Source organism: Strix aluco, chromosome 7 (genome assembly GCF_031877795.1).
Source record: "Strix aluco isolate bStrAlu1 chromosome 7, bStrAlu1.hap1, whole genome shotgun sequence".
Taxonomy (NCBI): domain Eukaryota; kingdom Metazoa; phylum Chordata; class Aves; order Strigiformes; family Strigidae; genus Strix; species Strix aluco.
Genome location: NC_133937.1, coordinates 18,038,502 through 18,058,665, shown reverse-complemented (window position 1 = coordinate 18,058,665; position 20,164 = coordinate 18,038,502). Strand labels below are relative to the sequence as shown.

The following is a 20,164-nucleotide window of genomic DNA, read 5'->3' as shown; positions in this document are numbered from 1 at the left end:
AATGGAAAGGGTAATCAACACTTGAGGTCTGGTTCAGCTTATGCTTCTCCCCACATCTCATATGTACTATAGCATAAAAGCATCCTCCCAGACTTGTGCCACTAGCCCAGCAACTGAGAGCAGACCAATCCCAGTTTAAAAGGAAATCTGATTTGGGTACAAATAAAAGGTACCATCAATCATTGTCTTCCACAGAGTAATCAACCTGTATGTACAAGCATGCATGTGCATATATTGGGAAAGAGGGAGAGAACTTAGAAAACCATGCTCAGACACTTCTCTTAGGTAGGAAGATGTCAAAACACCATCCAATAGGATGAGCAGATTTTAACCAGATAGGGCATACCAGAAAATAAATTTCTGGGAATATTGCTGCTTGATAGCTCAATACTGGAGCTATCACATTGCAGACAAGTACCATTCCCAATCCCTGCTGTCAGCTAAAACATAAGAAAACATAAGACGGGAACCCTTTTTAGAGCAGATTCTATCCCATTTTTCAGTGGCCCTGCCTAAGACTAATAGAGCACTTGCAAGTGGTAAACGCATATACAGTACAGCTTAAATGGAACACCATCATCTTTTTAAAATGTGCTTAAATCACACACATACACAAGAACCCTCTGAAAGGCCCCATACATATGCTACATAAATATTCTTGACATAAGCATTAATCTGACTATTGTGCTTTCAGTAAGCGTTTAAATTACTCTTGTCCTGGTTAAAAGAGCTACTAAGAACATGGGAAATCATCACTAACTTCATGGGTATCTTCCCAGCGCATATCAGATCATACTGCAACATTTCTTCAAAGATCATTAAGATATGATTAACTGCTTCAGGAGAGACCTTACCTGATGAATGATGCTGCCTTGGATGTCAAAAAGGATAGCAGAACCTCTCTTTTCTACTGTAATAGCAGGAGCTATCTCTCCTGGCCATGAACAGATTGTCTTCAGTCCCAGTGAAGTGGGCTGTAAAATCTTACCTTCTCCCTTTAAACACTAAGGACAATTTTCCTCCTGTTTCATCAGCCAGCAAAAGCAATCATTTCATTAAGCAGCAGCAACCGACACCCATTTACTAGGTAATTGCTGCAGTTAGAGGGGATTAAGCACACTGAACTCTCCTTCGGTGTTAAGGCAAAGCCACCCCCTGCCACCTGCAGCGCTTCCCAGAGGCACCTGAGCAGAGCTGCGGGGAGCGGGGGCCAGCCAAGCCTGCCAAACTGGGGGCACAAATGCTAGTAGGAGCCCCCCAGGCTTACCTGCAGCCAGTACCAAAACAAGATGTGTATCCCCAGGGCTATCAGAGCAGTAACTGTGCCAGCCCCGACACACGATCAGCTGCCACAAGGCCAGCAGCAGCAGCAGAAGAGGCAGAAAAGCAGACAAGCGTCTCGGGCTCACCGATGGCCGTGCTCCCGGCCCAGCTGGGAAGGGGGCTCAGCAGAAGGCAAGAGCATCACATGCTGCAGGCTCACCGCTGAGCCCACCGGCCCTTCAGAGAGCAGCCTGAACAGTACAAGGTGGGAAATAAAAGAAAAATGCCAAAACAGTGAAGGCCTGGGTGGAAGAAAGCCTACCCAAGCGAGAATAACTGAAACGCTAATAACAAGAGGCAGTATAGAAACAAAACAGGCTAAATCCACCTAACTTCTAACTTCTGCTAGGAAATCACACTTATGCGGCTAGACCAGACAAATTTGTACAGGTGAGTGGTTGATCTGTGCCTCCACAGGTGCATCCCATCTAGGACACAAAATATACTAGCTCACAAATGAAAGAGCTGCCACCTGAGTTCAGCACGTTTACATCACGCAAACCTAATGGCAAGACAGCTTCTCCCACAAAGACTCTGAAATAGCCAAGAGGAAAACAAAGACCAAGAAAGGAAGTAACAGCATAGTCTTGCCAAGGGTTAGGCTATCAGGAACAGAAGCAACGTTTCCGTATTATCCCATGGTCTGTCAGGGAAATGCCATGAAGTTCATTTTAACAGGTTCTGTTGTGCCTTTGTTTTTACTAATGCTAGTATTTTTTTCATTTTAGGTATGGTACCACTTTTTTCCTTTTTAAACCTACTTTCAAATTACATGATCTACTGACACACACACAAAAAAGCTTTGCGGATTGATTCTTATCTCAGAAATGCCAATTCCGCATTGTCCCATGGTTTAAGAGAAAAATGTGACACTCAAAAACTTTGCACTGTTTAAATGTTATTTTATTAAATATCTTCAGTTCAAGGTTTCATTGTAACAAAGCTATGAAGGTTCTACCAACATTCAGACCAAACAAACAAACACTAGCTAACTTTAATTATTTCTATATCATGCAAAAATTCTGCATCAAATGCCTTCCATTTCCTGTTTAAAATGTGATATTTATAATATATATTATATAGATGCTTATATTAGCCCCATAAGAGAACATTAAGAATGCTAAAGGTGTACAGCTGTGTTTGATAATGGCCATACCAAGCTAAGTTTCTCATTAACTTAAAAGGAAACAAAACAAACAAAAAAACCCAAAAGAGAGTTTTTGTCTCCAAGACTGTGCAAAACCAAAAAGCCCAACAGTTCTGTTCTTTTAAAATTTTTTTTGAAAGATGCAGGTACTTAATACAGAGGGTTTTCTTTTTAATTATTAATAATAATCAGGTAAAGAGACAAGGAAGATCAGACCTAAAGAAGGCATGCATAATGTTTTGTATTTATCTTTTTTAAATGGCATAATTGTAATCTCCTGTTTGCTCTCTCTTTGTGGCTTTAAAAAAAATCTGAATAAAATACCAAGACTTTTCACTTTTTCCACTTCACTCACTGACTTAGTGCTGTCTTAAAAATGTTTCGAAATAATAAAATCTAGTGTTTGCCCCCCATACCCTCCCATACTCCTCCCTGGGATGGTGGAGGGAGGAAAAAAAAGGGTATTTGCTCAGACAAACCTGAGAAGTGTGGATGGTCTTTTTCTTCATCAGGAGTTGGCTGATCTAATACTGGTGTGGGATAGCACCTCTCTAACAAAGGGAGCAGAGAGCTATCTGTTGCAAAGCAACAGCTCCACTTTGTGCAACAGCTTTTATTTTCTACATTCTATTAAATAAGGATTAAAATTCCAAATTGGCTTTCTTCTCTTCTGTAGTCTGTAAAAAGGTTGCCTCACACTTAGTATGCTGTCAATGCAATCACTTAACTCCCTTGAAAGATCTGAAAAATTATTAGGGGTAGACAGAAATTCAGGTAAAAGCCCATCCCTACTTCTGCAAGTGATGCCTTCCCTTGGTCAAGACAAATCCTGCCAGGTCCACCAGAAAGACTACTTTCTTCTTGGGGCTAGGCTCCCTCCTTGGTAAGGTCAACAAAACACTTCCACATTCCCCACCCAGTGAATAAAGGAAATGGACTCTTTTTGCAGCAAAGAAAAGAAAGAAAGATGAATTGGCCCAAAGGACAAACATCAGATCACATGTGCTAATTCCCTTTCCCCTCTACTTCATGAGGTATCCTCTAACACCCAGAGGCAACATAGGGGGGTGGCCTGGAGTCCTTCGGCTACAGTTTTTGAGGTTCTGATCTGATAGTTTTCTGTGTTACAACTTCACTGTAAAAAATAGAAAAATTACCCAAATAAACACTAGGAAACATGACACTTACAAACATCAGATGGGTTAGTGGTGGGGAGAAGCACCTGGCTGGGGCTGCTGGCTCCCACTGCTACTTTACTCGGAGACCAAACAAATCAAACAGGAGGCCAGGTAACCCCTTTAATTCTATGGGTGCATATATTTCAGTATAAAAAACACACGCTATTTATGCCTCATATAGGAGTGTATGTGCAAGTTTTCATGAAGAACATAACACTAAGTTTTTTGTCTGCTTCCTAAGGAACACGTGTTCTGCAGCACTGTGGATCCCAACTATGCTACTAGAAAGGAAAAAAAATAGAAAATCCCATACATGTACCTTCTTCTTCTAAAATCTCTGCTCTTAATGCAATGCTTTTTTTGTTTTGTTTTGTTAAATTAAATAAGCTGGCTTCAAACCTTCATGTTTGGCCAGGTAGTGGCTGTTTCTAAAACCAGTATCTCTGAAGAGCAAGCTTCTATATTTAAGTTATATTCACTTAAACCCATTTTTTAAATCCCTACTTCCACCTTTAGTTTTAAATCAACATCCCATTTTGTTTGGTTGTTTTTTTTTTTTCTTTAAAAAAAAAAAAAAGTCTGTTTTGGGATCCAGCAGCCGAGCAACCGGCTTTCCATAGCGTTCTTGCTGTGCAGGAATTGAAGAAGAAACAGGCTGAAGTCAGTCTGCCAGGCAACAGGAAGAGAAGCACCTCCTCTCTCTTGAACCCCAGTCTTCACACTGGCTCCTCTGGGGTCTCCTCACCACCTCTCACCGATTGAAGTTGCAGCACAGCCTGAATGCGATGTTAACTTCCACCATAGCTTTGTGGAGCACAGTTCAGCCATCCACTGCTCAAGTCGCCTCCTTTTTTGCTCTCCCACTCTCTTTCTCTCTCCTTCACTTTTGCTTTCCCCCTCACTTCATTTCTGAAAGGTGTTCCAGCTGCTGCCATTTTCTTAGCCCCGGGGGAGGGGGCATGTTGGATAATCTGTCATTTACTTAGCATTATTCCTGGTTTTTTTATTTTATACAAACAACATGTCTTTTTTAGATTTAAAAACACCTTCGTACAGCAGAAACAGACACGATGGATCCATGGAAAACAACAGAAAGGCAGCGCCCGGAGCATCAGATGCATGCAGGGTTTCGTGCATTTGGCTGCTGCCTGTTTGTAATTTGTATTTATTTTTTTAACGTCAAGACAGACATGACCGTTGCTGTCACTCAGGCACTCCAGAGCTGCTTGCTAGGAAGATATTGCCCTCCAGCTGAGTATCTCCACAAGTTGCTGCAGTCAGGAAGGTGTAGTGTCCACCCAGAAAGGAGAGAACAGGATGGAAGATGGAAGAAAATAAAGCCAAACATTAGCTGTACACAATTAATAAAACATTTTCTACGGGCTAATTATTTGGTGCAGACAGAAACCCTTCCTAATGCAACACAGGCTCATGAGGAGAGCCTTGAAGACAAGAGGCACACACTTTTGCTTCCAGGTGACTGAGTGTGCCAATGAAAACAAACTACTTCCTAAAATGAATTACTCCCTTGATTGGAGCAGACCTGGGCCCACTATCTAACAGTGACATACCAGAAGTTGAAGTTTCCCAAGGGATGATCAAAGGCTCTGGTCCTAAGGAACTGTTTCTGCCTCACTTCTCATGGGCTTTTGCCTTGAACTGAAAGATTCAGTTTTTTAAGTCTTTAATAATTTTGTCTCTGAATGTTCTTAATATTTAAACAAATGTATGAGCTTTTCTGCAGTTTTACAAAGTTGTATCCCTAGTGACTGCTTTTAGTAAAGGCTCCTCCTGGCTAATCTTCTTGGGTCAAACTATTGGATTTATTTTGATGAGTTTTAAGTTTGGATTTTTTTCATGTTTGTTTAGAATTGTCCTGCCATGGAAGTCTAGTCAAAATCTTCTTTCTACCAGTTCTTAGTCTGCAAGTCTTTATCACAAACTCTCTTATTAAAGTCTTCTCCCTTTTCCTCTCTTCTTACATGGAAGTTCTCTGACTAACCTCAAACTTCCTTTACAGCTGCAGTTTTTAAGATGACTTACTCAAAACTGAATTCTGCCTTCCAGGTGAGAACAAACCACTGACTTCTATTTAAGCATTCTTAGTCACCTCATTCCTTCTTCATCCTTGCCATTCACTGCACATGGGCCAACACTGCTCCAAAAGTGTTCAGTGTGTTCAGCTGGGGGCTGCCCACACTGACCCCACTCGTAATTGCACACAGATACTCCTCCTTCAGAATCCAGAAATGCATGCAAATATTTCAACTTCAATTTAGTTTACAGGTTTTTTAAAATATTGTTTTAACTAACATTTTGTGGTTTGGAAATGGCTTCTGCTCTGCAGTTTTTTCAGAAACATACTCTTTTGGAGGAGATGCAACATTTCAGCAACCAAGTCAAGGAAACATACCTCTTCTGTAGCAGCGAAGACTCTCCATTCCTAAGTTTCCTCAGAACTCCTAGGCATAGTCACTGAGCTATACTGATCTTTAATTTAATAATTGCTTTTGCATCTTTTTTGAACTAAATCCAGGAAGAAGTCTCCCTCAACATCTCTATGATGAAAACTGATGCAAGTAAGTTATTCTTTTGTTCCCCTGCAAAGGCTTTATCCTTCTCACTTCCTTACTCCCTGGAAACTCAGCTGATTGTCCAGCTTTCTTGAAAGCTTCCCTGCTTCTGGTGCCCCCAACTGGCTTTTGCTTTTCAAATTCCATTTGTGACCTCTACAATTTGCTTGTGACAGTTCACATTCCTCTCCATTGCCTTCAGCAGGATTGAATCCCTCATTACACATAAGAATAAAAACTGCTCTTGGCTTAGTCCCAAGTAGTACACAAGACTAGGACTCAAGTAGTAACTATACTTGAGTGGTTCATCCTGAAATGACCACATTAGAAAAACCTGTCTTCCAGGTGTAGATGTTTTTTGTGTTTGCTCTTAAATAGAAAATCTTTAGTAAAAAGGTCCTAAGATTAGGAAACATAGATCTTCAAAATGAATGTAACATGTACTTCTGCATGAAATTAAATGAAAGACTTTGTACATCTCACTAAAAGAAACCAGTAAGGCAATAAACAAGAATGCCTAAATGCTGCAGAAGTAAGTGCATCTGCTGTCCTTCAGGAGCAGGCAACAATTGTTTCTTCCTATCAGATTTTATATTCAAAGTTTCCTCCAATGCTGAATTGTGGCAAGCTAATTGGGGGATATTTTAAATCCTCTGATATTAATATTTGTTTAGATCTTTTTTTCCCCACTAAGTTATCTCATTTACACTTAATAGCTTCTGCTAATCAAAAAATCAGTAAAATTTATATGAATAAATCTTTACTCTTATGACGTAGAAATTGTTCTGTATAGATTTTACAATATCCTCTCTAGAATATATCATTCTCATCAAAAAAGTTCTCTGAAATCTCCCCCAGCATGTAAAGGTAGATCCCTGACAGCTGGTAACAGCAAACCTGTGCACAGCATGAGATACTCTTCCTCTCTGCTCTGGATTAGCACTTTGTCTGAGCACAGAGCTGAGTACCTGGGAAGAAGCACTGCTGCTACAAGGGTAGTCATGCTCAGGAACAACTGTCTGGCACATGACTTCAGTTTGTCAGGAGAGGCAGATAAGCCTACTGAGTCCCGAGAAGGTGATGCATCACTTGCACACAAGTCCTGCTGAGTCTGAGCTTAGAGAAAGGAACATCAGCTGATCAGCAGAAGTTTTTAGCCTACAGACAACTAAAAATGGTTCTCTCACAGCCAGCTAAACAGCCTTGAACACTGATTTCCCCACATACAGCAGCCTTAGCTGTGTGTATGATATACTCCTTCCCTGATAGTCCATACCCGTATTTGATCCTCACTGGAGAGGTGCTGCAGGAGCTCCAGAGCAGTGGTAGTGGACATTCAGCCACTTGCCATCTCGGCGGTGCCAGACACGTGTCTCTTCAGACTGCGTGGTGCGGGGCCGGCCTTGGCCATCGATGTACTGTGTCAGGCGGATGTATGCGATGCAGGCAGCATCTTCACCAATGACATGGACATGGGGGTTCAGGATGGTGGTGTGTATTGGCTTGCTGTTCTTCGACAGTACTGGCAGAACATGCAAAACCATCAGCTTCATTTCACTACTAAGAACGAACAGCCCCTGCATCCTCCAACCTCGTTTTGTATTCTACTCACCTTCCACTGGATTCTGGGATACAATGAAAATCGCTCCTGCAATTTTCCAGGCAAAATCCAAGCAATTCTTTCCCCTATCACCCATTCTTCTCCTTAAGAACTGCACACTTATTGCCTAGAATTCCCTGGCCCCTTTCTTCCCACTTTTGCAAAGCATACTCGCCACTTTTTAAACATCAGTGCTGCTGCTTCTTCAGTCATAGGAAAAGATCTTTTAATCACAGAATATTGTTGCAAAGGAGTCAATCAGGTGATCTTTAAGCTAGGCCTGCATTAAATATGAACAAGCCTGAGAAGTCTAAAAATCACTCCAGAACAGGCTTTTGAGAGAGACAAAGTCTGCATACTTAGAGCACTAGGAATTGCCTATACTAAGGACCTTGATCTAACCCCCAAAATAAAACAAATTGAACAGCTCAGGATTTAAATTTCAATTATATCATCCTGTGGAGACATCCAGGAAGAGAGGCAAATCCAGTAGTATAAATGATAGCATTTCTCTCAACTCTTTTTCCTGCCCCAAGTTGACAAGGTGACCCTTGTATCCATGTAACAAGTTCATTAGTTGTTAGAGATCTGAAACTGTCCAGGGAAAACTCAAAGCAAAGGTGTGACTGATTTGTTCATGACTATGTCTGACCATTTGGTATGTCTATCCCAAACATACATGTTGTTTCCATCAAAATATACTCATTTTTTCCATTTCCGTATCAGTACGAAATCTGGTGTGCCTCAAACTTTTAAAGCTCCTGCAGTCCATGCTTACAAAATATTTGCACCAGGCAAATTGTACACATACAGTGAAATGATCTGCGGGGGTTAGAATTGAAATTGTTGCTGAAAAAGGCTTTTGAGAGAAAGCATGCTGGCTCTTACTAATGCATCATAACCCATGCACAATCAAGTTCTTGCTGGTTCTGATAGCCAGTAAAAACAAGGGAAATTCTCCCCCAAAAAAGGCATAAAGGAAGATTAGAGAGAAAGCTGTTGGTGTTACCAGATCTACCCACTCACAGTTCTCAAAGTAAAACTTATGGAAATCCATTCCTTCAACCAGGTTCCCCAGTGCTTCAGGTTCAAATGAGGTCAAGCCAGGATCACAGATTTTTCTGCAAAGAAAAGTACCACAGCCTTACAGCGTGCATTTGAGCCCAAGGGCTATTTAACACAATGAAGCACTGGTACGTCATTTGACTCACACCCAGTGTCCACCTAACTATTGCCATACTCCAAGGAGTAAATTCCTGGAGGACTCGGTCCTACTGCAACAACACGGAGTTGGTGATAGTTGGCATTTCACATAAAACAAGCCTCTAGGTTTCTGGCTTTTCTTTTATTCTCTTTCTGCCCATCTCACTGCCTTCCCCCCTACTTTTCTTACAATGCCAGGACATTCTCCTTTTGTCGCTCCCATTTCTGTTTGATACCTGACTTCTTGATGCTCATTGAGAGAGCTCTACCATATCCCTAGCCCTAACTGATGGGAGGTTAAAAAGCACAAAACTTTTTACCATCCTGGACTGCATGGCAACTGCTCATACCCAGGAGCCAGAACATCATTTTCACACGAAGTGATAAACAACCTGTCAGAAGACATCTGTACTTACGTATAAGCCTCAAAGTCTCCATTGTTGATGGCTTCTATCAGCTGCTCTGTTATCTTAATGATCTCTTGCTTACGCACTGCAAACAAGAAGAAAGACCAATTTAACTGTGCATAAGACTTCAGTGGGAATATGGGGCTAGTGGGTGCTTCCTACAAGCAATTTGCAGAGCACCGTTAGTCTAGATCTCATAGGATGCTGCTCCCTGCATTCTGGAGATATGCAGTAATGACAGCCATCCACATGAGAGTAGAGGGGCAGTGGTATGAAAGGGGAATGGTGATCCCATAATGCAGGGAGAAAGAAAATAAAGAAGTCATATTCAATTTTTAATTCTAGAGAGGTCTAAGGCACCAGAGGTGTCTCCTGAATAAGAGCCTGAGGTGCTTCTGGGGAGTCTGACCAATGAATGTCAGTGAACCTGCCAATGTGAAGCACTTCTCTGGCAGCTTAAGATGTGGAAACCCTTCACCACAGTAGTCATACACAAATGGCCACCACACAGATCAAGCCAATTGGAAAAAAAGTCTCCCAACAACTTGCCTATCACCATCACCAATACCTCAGCTATTATGAATGCTGCAAACAAGCAACTGGGACATGTAGGGATGACTTCCGCAAGCTAGAAAGACAACCGCAGCAGGATGGATGGGTTGGATGAACAGGTCCTAGCTACACACTAGTGCACACACCGTTCGTCAGGCAGTTAGCTTCTGCCAGCTCCTACAGCACAATTATTTTCAGCACTCTGACAGCACTGCCTTTAGCCCAAGCCAGCACACTGGACTTCAAGATGAATGAAGATGGGGCTAGCTGTCTACTGTTATTTGGTCCCTCTCTGGCCAGCACCTCTGCACTCTCTTCTCTTGTTTCCCACAGCCGACTGCCCAGGCCCCATCCCCTCTGAGGTGTTCTATCACCCACGCTCATCTCAAGAGTTCTTAACACTTGCAGTTTGGGTTGGCTCTGTTAAATAACACAATTCTAGTTCTATGACTATATGTGCACCATATATATGCCTGAGCCTATATGCTTACCCTCACATCTCTTCAGCCTTCCCCACAATTTCCCTGTAGGTAGAATATCCTGCACATTATACAAACATTTAGGAGGCGCTCTAGCACTATCTTCAATGTTACCAAATAATTTACAATTTGTACCACCAGAAGTGAAATTTATCTGCCCTTAGGCATCTAAAATGTAGGTGTCTGAAATGGAACCAATCACCTGACTGGTCCTCCTCTAGGCCCTGAAAGAAGTCGGTACTTCAGAAGTCTCACCTGAGGCATCTCAGATGCCTATCATTAGGGGGATGGCATTTAAATCCAACCTACCATCTTTAGCTGTCCAAATCGGGAAAGGTGAATTCTACTCTAAATGCCAGAAGATGCTAGTCTGAACTGCTCTCCCCTGTAACTTCCATCCACATGTGCATCTCAACACACCACTGATAAGCGCAGCTGAAGAGCAACAAGATGATAATCTCACTGGCTCTGAAAGATGTGTGCACCCATTCTGGAAATCAGTTAAGAGAATTATACTACCCAGCCAGCCACAGAAACATCTCAGATAGGGGACAACTGGCTCATAATAGTAAGGGAGCTGGTTTTGCCACTCAGGCTGTATGTATTTCCACATGTCGAAAGATGTATACAGGGAATGGATCAAAACGACACAGTGGGCTATGCCTATTATGAAAAATGGCTTCACAAGCAAGTCATCTGGAATTGCTTCTGCATGAAGCAGGGCTACTTGTTGGACCTCCCTCCTATGAGGAGCACACACCAGTGCGTGCAATGTCCAGAAGATGGAGTTCATGGGAAAGGCTCCATTTGGGATGAGTGAGGAAATCTGCAGACAACAGCCACTATGTGCTGACTCATCTCAAGATTTGTACCCCCTTCCCAAGTGTCACTATGCAGCAGCATCGCCCCTATCCTTCAACACAGGTCCATTCCATCAGACTGGGCTCGTCTTCTTGCTTTTACTACATGTCCCAAGCTACAACCAGCACACAGGAGGTGAGCCATTCTTCCTGAAAGACAGAGCACCTCGGGATGTCACGGCGGAAGGCATTCGCGCCTGCCGCTCCTGATGAATCCACGGGGCCTCCTAACACACGCTGCACAGAGGCACGAAGGGGGGGCAGGCATGCACCAGCACGGGTGGACAAGTGTGACTCACGGCTCTGCTCCTGTCCTTCTCGAGTAACGCAGGAGGCAGCCCCGCTGCCGCCGCCTGCCAGCAGGGCTGCAGAGGGGGACCCAGCACACGGGCAGCCAGCACACGGGCACCCGCAGCACCTGTGGCGGAGGGCACTCCCAACACCGGCCAGAGTTTACAACCGGTCGGTCTCTCAGAGCCGGGGGCCGGGTTTGGGGCACCCCCGCCCCCCACCCCCCTACATCGCCCGCGGCCCCGCGGCTCCCCCCGGCGGCGGCCGCCGCTGCCTGCAGCCCCAGGGCGCGGCGGGCGGGAGCGGCGCCGGCAGCCGGCGGGAGCGGGGGAGCCGGGGGGGGGCTGCCCTCGGCCGTGCCGCCCGCCGGCACCAACCCGCGTCGGCGGTCAGCTCGGAGGGGCGCTCCGTCCCTTCTCGGACGGACGGGGGGTGAGGGACACAGAGGTGGAGAGAGGAAAGGGGGTGGCTTTACATCTACGGTAACTAGTACTAGTTGTACTACTCCACTACTGCTACCCAGCTGCTAACTTACACGGTGCAGGGTTAAGTACAAAGGGAACTACTGGAGTTAGCAAAGGCTCCGACCGAGCACGCTCTAACTCCAATGTCTGCCCTGGGCTGTCCCAGGCAAGAAGCTTCTCTTCACAAGACTGTGTAGCTGCAAAACAAATGTAAGCATTAAAATAATAAACAAAAAACAGAAAGCAAAATAAAAACCAACAAAGAAGTACAAACACACACAGCCCCAACCCCGGTCAGCACACAGAGACAGCCACATCCCAGCAACCTCTACCCGCTCTCCTGCCTCTGTCACACATCAGCTGGGCCGGACGCTGCCCAGAGGGGACCACCCCGGCACCGGCACAGGAGACCCCTCAGAGCACAACAGGAATCGCACCAGTGCTGCTAGAAGTAGTCTGAGGGTGACCTAAAACACTGGTCGGGGCAGTGACAGAGCAGCACGAGGGCAAGTACGAGATATGGGTGACAGGGAAAGAAAGTAGGGTACCCAAATCACTGCAAATCTCAACTCGGAGGGGAGCAGGGTGGGAGAATACTGCCCCACTTGGCAGAGAAGTGATTTGGCACTCCTCAGTGTACCAGGCAGGGCCTTGCTATGAGGAAGAGGAAGGAGTTAATAAGAAAGCAGTGATGGACAGTTCACAGCAAAAAGGACTTCAGAAGAGATCATTTCCCTTCCGTTCTGGCTGGGCAAAACACTTTTCACATTGCACCTCACAAACCAGCACTTTGACATCCTTAGAGCTACTTCAAAAGTAAGTAACAGAGGCTCCGACTGCTGCATCGTATGAGACTCTGGTGCTGTGTGCAGGAAACCAGGGAAGGAAGACAGGAGATGGAAGAGGGCATGCCTGTTTCTTTCTTTCCAGACTGACCTGAACAGAATCAAATACTCCAGACATTCCCAACTCACATTAAGGACCCCTCCATCATAGGTTTTAAGTCAGGCAGCTAGTACAGTATGTCTGTGTGGGGGAAAGGCTGGGAATCCCATCTAGATTTTCTCCAACCTACTAGCTTTTCTCATATCCATTTTCAGCGTTTTTCAGCCACAGGATCCTCTATGGATGCAGCCAATTCAGGAGAGATCAGGCAGACGATACCATAACTGTCAGACTAATCATGGTACCAGCTAACTGAGCTAGCAAGACAGACATGCAAGGTAAAGCTCACAACAGAGAAATGCCCCTCAGAGACAACATTATCCAAGGATTTTCACTCAAGAGCACCTGACAATGGATTCAGAAATGCTATGGGGTCTTGCAGCAGCCACACACTCCCTTCCAAAGCATCCTTGAAGCAGTCTGTAAAAACTCGGTTTTTGTTCCTTTTGTACTTCCCAAGCACCATCCATGTCTCGGGTGCTCAGGAGTTCTTGACAAGCGAGATAGAATTTAGCCTCGTGCATCCCCTTCATAAGCAGGCCTGCACCACTGACCCCATTTACCACAAGGACAACTAAGAGATGCAGTGACTTGCCCGAGGAAACCCCGAAAGACAGTGTCTCTGCAAAGAACTCCACGTCTCGCCCAGATGAAAGCAAGGGAATGAAATTAGCTAGGATGAGGTTCTGTTGTTGTGGGTTTTTTTTTTCAAAAAGGGAAGGAAAGGTTTGAAAATTTTCAGTGTGCAAAGGAGGGTATTTTGCAGGAAGGGAGATGATTTCTTTTCATTCCAGAGTACTCAACATGAAAATCAACATTCTGGAAGGAAGTTGAGGAAAGGAAAAACCTTGGGGAAGGAGAAGGGGGGAAGGTGGAGGGAGGGGTGGGAAAAAGATGCCGTGAAGCACTGCACCCCTGGACTTACTGGCTGAGAAACAGAGAGAAAGCTGGGACTGCATGGACTCAGTCTGTGTTTTGCTCTCACTGTGCCTCCGTCCTTCAAGCACTGAGCTGCCGTCCCCGGTGGAGAGAGGGGGAGCTAGCATGGCAGGGAATTAAAACACAAACACAAACAAAACACTCAAGTTCAGTAAATAAAAAAAGAGAAAGGAAATAGGAGAACATTAAAGAAACCACAATGCTGGGCACAAAACATGCAGGAGTATCCTCCAGGGCAAAGCCAAGTAGACAGCTCTACAACATGGACCTGCTGTGCAATTTAGAATGACACGGGGGGCAGGGGGGGGCGCTGCCTTTAGCCCCACCACAATGGAAACAACATATCCTTGAGGCAACTGTCACTGATGGATCAAGATGATGTCTCCTACACCAGAGCAGAACAGATCTGTGTAACCTGCTGTCTGTTGAAAATAAGAAGTCGGCAGAGGAGTCATGGCTATGCAGACTGCCGAGAACTCCAACACCCCCAAACCTTTTGGTCTATTTAGTTTTGCTTGAGTGCTTGCTTAGCTTAAAACATGGAAGGGCAGGAGCTGAAAAGGAACACTGGTGAACACTGCTACACTTAAAACTGAAGCACTAAAATTACCAGAGCTGGCCATAGCACAAACCATTACTGTGCAAGCTCCTTCCCTCCCAACCACCATTCAAATGGTCCCTTCTATTAAAATCTTAACAAAATTTTCTAACCTCTGCCAAAAAAAAATACCTCAGTTTTGATCTGCAGCAATGTAGCCCTATACAATTCTTCATCGATTTAACCCTGGCCAGCTGTCGTCCTTCTGTTTCAGTTCTAGCCTTCCTCTCCTCACAGCATTCGTATTCCTGTCTTACAGGACGCATTGGCTCAACTGGTTCAAGCCTGGGACCTCTCCTGAACAAAAGCTGCCAAAGGAGACAAGGTTCTGGACAAATATCTGTTCTGGAAGGATACCCAGCAGAGATTAGATATATCAATTTCTTTACCACACTACCAAAACCATTCAGTTCCCTTCCCTCAAAGCTGGATTCTTAAACCACGCATTACTCTTTGGCAAAAAGATGGGAGTTAGAATACTGTCCTGGAATAAGGTCAGGTCATATCTGAAACAATCTGTATTGCAGAGCTCATTCACTCACTGGCATGTGTTTCTGCTCCCTGTGACTCCTCAGAAGAGGAGGCAGCAGCCTGTGATAAGCCACAGGAAAATCATCAGGAATTAGCCCAGCTGACAGAGGTGACATTGCTGCTACACCACACGGTCAGCACTGATTTTACGCTGGATATGTAACTCAGATTGACTACAGGGAGAATGAGAATACCTCTGCCTCAAAATGCAACTATTAACACATTTGCCTCAGAATGCAAACTGCATTCACCCATCCCAAACCTCCTCATTCAGGAAAATGTCTGCTCATTCTTCTTTAGGGAGGTCAGGAAAAGGACAGCTGCTGAAACAACATAAGCAGATATGGGACTCGGAGCTCCTTCATTTAAAGAGTTTTACAAGCACAGAATATTTATGGTATGGTCACTGAAAGGTGTGAAATCTCTTCTCAGCCTTTTCCTCTACTGATATCTCAGTTAAGAACATGAAAAATCATTTCCATTCACAGATGACAGGCTGAGAATGATCTTCATCTTAGAAACAAAAATAGACCCAAAGAGGAAAAAAAAATAGAGAGGGACGTGTTTGCATGTCACTAAAGAGATTCCCAGAAGGGGTGAGAAGGGAGACTGAGCAGTAACAGTGAGGTTTCAACTGTCTGTAACCTAACCTACAGGGAAACACAAAAACACAACCAGACTCCAAACCTCAAGGGACTAGTAGGGATTTTCCACACCTAGAAATGGACTGGAGATGAACAGATTATGGTATTTGCATGAAAAGAATTCCAACTCTGAGACAAAACCAAATTATCTCAGGGCAAACAGTGTTTATATACCACAGAGGCCAAGTCAGCTGGTTCCCCAATGCATGGTCCCACTGTGACAGGAATGACAGCGTCATGGCGAATTTATGAACTGAGTCAGACACAGAAATCTGGGAAGCTAGTTCAAGGCAATGATCGGATCTCCAGGATCCCCTGCCTGCACTCAACTGTATTAGAAATTACAGGAAAAACACCTACCTTTCAGATCCTCATCTTCAGTCGTGGTGTTACAGCTCTCTGTGGAACCCTGCACAGCAGAACAGAGCATTACCAGGCATCAGCAGTTGGGAGCATGAGTAAATAGTCTGATTTTTTGTGAAGAAAGATGAGGAAAAGCGCAAAACACATTGGCAGGGATGGCAAGGAGAGTATGATACAAGGAAGACTTGGATGGAAGCAGGCTACCTATTAAGCAAAACTTAGCATCTCTGCTCAGCTTTTGCATGTTCAAGCCATCCACCCAGAAGTTTCACAAGGACAGAAGTTACCAAACTCTGTCAAATGAGATCAAATAGGAGTTGCTTCTGTCTGGAAAAAGAATAGCCACAAAAAGCTGAAGAAGGGCTCCTAGGCTTTCTCAGAGGAACAGGTCTCCACTTCCAGAAGATTAAAAAAAGTGCGTAAGTGCCTGTATCTTCTCTTCCACCCCACATACGAAAGAGAGTGGCGATTATACACCACAGTAGCAAAGAGATGATAGAATCTGAATGCCTGTCCCTATTCAGCCTCTTCCAGAGATCCACAGCCATACAACACAACCCTCCCAGTCTACTGCCAGCAGTATTCGGGAGCGTGCTACAAACTAGACGTCGCAAAGGCAGAAACTGAAGTAAGACACACGAGTACAAGGACGACAAGAGAGAAGTGGAAGTTTCTCTGGCAACACTCCCATCCCTTACCTTTATGCCATCTGTAGCATTATGGACAACAGTTGTTTGAGGCTCCTAGGAAAGGATGGAAGAATCATTAAACTCCAGTTCCAAAGCATTCTCTCATTTCTTTTCACTCCCCAGCAAGTGGAGAAAAGGTGACTGACATAAAAAAAAATAAATCAAACCACAAACTCCAAACAGCACACGTGTGCTTGCGTGCGTGCGCACACACTTCCTGCACCGAAGGTTTCCTGAAGAGAGAGGCTGCACTAAAAGCTACAGTCACAAAGAGACAAAGCCCCCAGCTTCCCTGCAATTGCCCTTAATTCCCAATTTGCCTCCAGTGAACCAGGCTGGCACAAACACCAGATGGCAAGTGAGCAGCCAGCCTGCACCCTCTGCAGCCGTTTGTGAAGTAATGAGCCCTCAGCAGCGTCCTCGCTGGAAAATGCTTCAGAGGAGGAAGAGGGGGAGGAAAGGATAATACTGGGCTGGGGCCTTTGTCTCCCAGTTTTTTGGAAAGTTTTCTGTGTGTTTTACCCTAAAAAAGGGACATTCATAATTTCCATAATAAAAAGGGGATAAGCCAGACCACCTCAATGCCTCTCAGAGGAGTTGCTAAGGGAACTGAGCTGTGAAAAAAAGGCACATTTTTCTTAAAGTCTCTAAAATGAGATCCAATTTCAATAATAACAAAAATAATTAATAATTTAGAAAGGCTCCCTCAGTATCAAAACCATCATGAACAAAGCCAGTGAAGGGAAAGCAGAAAATTATGAAGTGTCCCAAGAACCCTTCACCCCACAACAAACAACAAAAACATCAAATCCCACCCTCTCACCCCCCAAAAAATGCCAAATCCAACTCTCCACAGACACACAACAAAGAGCAGCTACCAAGCCTATGGGTGCTAACTAGCTGCTGCACTCATCCCTTCATTACCGGGACAAGAGTTCAGATCCTGCACCATCTCCTCCCAGTGCTGTCACTCCTGCAGGGTGGCTGAGCAAGGGCACCAGGGACTGTGACAGTGCAGTGATGGACACTCACCCATCTGCCTCTGTCACCCACTGCACTGCTGCCTGGTCTTCCAAGCATACTGAGGCACACCACACTGAGCTGTGCCGTTAAACGGACTAGGCACAGGGCACCCTATGAAGCCCGCTGCACACAGCCCAAACAGAAAACGCTAGCCCAGTAAGTCAGCAAGCTGCAGAGGATCAACCACACAACTGAGCAGGCCAAATGGGCTATCAAAGGATTCGTCTAAAAACCATTTGCCTGCTCTTTCTTCTGTGGTCTCCTGAAGTTCATCTTCCATTTCCTAAGTGTTGGAGAGTGGATGGAGCTTGCCACTCTCTTCTTCCAAACCAGCCTCCCAAAAGCCAGCAGGAACAGTTGAACGGGACACACAGAACTATACAGGGATGGCACACAGGGAAGTCCAGGCAAGCTGCAATCCCCACATCCAACCACAGCTCTGCTCAGCACCCCCACCCCGAAGCCCGTGAGGCTGTGATCAGGCCCCACAGCAGCACAGGGACACAGACAGAACAAAGCCAAAACACAAGCTGAAACAGAGCAGCACAGGCAGCACTCGGGATGGGGGGGAAGGAGAGAAGGGGAGAGTACAGAATCAAAATTAAACCAAACAGGAAAAAAAAAAACAGTGGTTGGGGAAGATACCATGGACGTCTGCACTGGGGGTGTTTCTTTTGCAGTGCTTACTATACTGGTTTTGTTGTTGCTCTGTGGCTGAGACAGAAAAACATGGTTTTAGTTCCCCTGCTGGGCAGCAGAGGCAGCAAGAAAATGACAGTATTGCTTCAACCCCAACCATCTCCTCAGACCCTCCCCTCCCCATAGACTTGATCACCAAGAAGTGGGAGGAAGGAGTGCTGCCCGCTGTGCTGGACATCATCCTTCCCTCAGAGGCAACAGATGTTTTAAGAGATGTACCAAAACCCAAATGTGCATGGACTGCTAGAGCTATAAGGAAGGAAAACAGAAGGGAAAGGCAGTAGTCAAAGGGATGGGGAGAATCCTGAGATGAGCACCAACAAAAGTATTTGGTGAATAAGAGTGAGAGATGGCAGAAGTCCCAAAAGAAAGAGACTACAGAAGTGAGAGACACACAATAGTCATGGTGCAGTCTCAAACAGGGGACAAATGGGAGTCATGTCTGAGGAGTCCCAAAGCGTGCAGGAACAGTCCTAGGTATGTGATGATGCTGAGGGTCCCAGGGAATCTACTGATGCAAGAAAAAGTGTGGTCAGCCCTAGAAAAGGTAGAGAAAAGGAGAGGTATAGTGATGTTGTGTCCCTGCTGTGACCTGAATAGAGACTTCAGGATCAAAATATGGAAAGGGATGAGTATGGGACACAAGGAAAAGGCCATGTCATTCCTCAAGTAGCAAGTCCTCTGCATGGTGCCCAGTAGTTTTTCATCTTTCCCCTCTTCAGTCTCTCTTGTAGCTGTGGTAGAATAATAAAATCTCCATTTCCTGCATTCACACAGCACAACAGTGAGGCAGTCACCAGCTTACTGCAAAGAAACATCCCATTGAGTCGTGTATGTCAGTTACATCAGGAATGAGCAAAGTCTATGTCTGTAGGAAGTCAAACCTGTGTCCACTAGTATATAGTTCCTAGCCCACAAATCCAATCAGTTGTTGGAGAATTAGGCTCACAGTTACACTGCCGTGTAACCCCTACACCAGGTATACAGCTCTCTTGCTGCCAGACACCTGCGACAATGTCAAAATCAGCACTGCAGGAGCTTCACTGAAACTCCCTGGTTTACAAATCAAGGGTACTAGATGGGAGCTCAGAGCAGCGTGACCCTCATTGCATCGGCTCTCTATCCCACCATTCTTGGGGAGTGCAAACTTGTACTGCAAAACATCAGATCCTTCTCATCACCCCGTAACCACCACAAAGAATGCAGAAGTCAAATGCTGAGCTGGAAAACATCTGCCAAAGGTTTAATTATGTCAACCAGAGACAGATCCTATGATGACTTCACACATGCCTACTAATATTTCAGTTTTTCTTCACAAGCAGAATGCCTTGGCTTAGCTATCCCTTTTGGAGAGGGAGAGAGGAGAAACAGAAGAGGAAGATGGGGCAGGTAGAGAGGGGAGGAAGTAGAAGAGAGAGGCAGGAATTAATTCTTTAAAAGTCCATTGGGGAAAAAAAAAAGCATATAACACACTCATCCCCAAAGCTAAGAAAGGAAAATTACTGTTTACTGCCTCTTCCTATACATCACCATGTTGTCCTAAAACTTTGGCCTTCCAATAGCTTTGTTTCCTGCATGTATTTCCACCCTAATGGCAAAAGAGATGACAGGCTGCTGTGGATGTAAGAGAGGCACAGATAAACCTGAAAAAATTAA

At 44.8% G+C, this 20,164-nt stretch overlaps 1 protein-coding gene across 21 annotated transcripts in view; it reads right to left on the bottom strand.

Annotated features, from left to right (window-relative positions):
• Nucleotides 1-2,204: 2,204 nt before the first annotated feature.
• Nucleotides 2,205-20,164, bottom strand: part of CAMK2G (calcium/calmodulin dependent protein kinase II gamma) — a 122,372-nt gene continuing 104,412 nt past the window's right edge. For 5 of the 21 annotated variants that reach the window (XM_074830618.1, XM_074830619.1, XM_074830623.1 and 2 more), the window contains 9 exons: nt 18,455-18,523; nt 16,796-16,840; nt 16,095-16,143; nt 13,948-14,061; nt 12,149-12,274; nt 9,441-9,516; nt 8,848-8,942; nt 7,498-7,743; nt 2,205-4,919 (listed from right to left, as the gene is read on the bottom strand). In XM_074830618.1, the coding sequence (XP_074686719.1) occupies nt 7,511-7,743; nt 8,848-8,942; nt 9,441-9,516; nt 12,149-12,274; nt 13,948-14,061; nt 16,095-16,143; nt 16,796-16,840; nt 18,455-18,523 (807 nt within the window). In that variant the 3' untranslated portion in view covers nt 2,205-4,919; nt 7,498-7,510. Of the gene's footprint in view, nt 4,920-7,189; nt 7,338-7,497; nt 8,943-9,440; nt 9,517-12,148; nt 12,275-13,947; nt 14,062-16,094; nt 16,144-16,795; nt 16,841-18,454; nt 18,524-20,164 lie in introns of those variants that run through there. The other 16 variants (XM_074830620.1, XM_074830622.1, XM_074830625.1 and 13 more) reach the window with 11 other exon arrangements.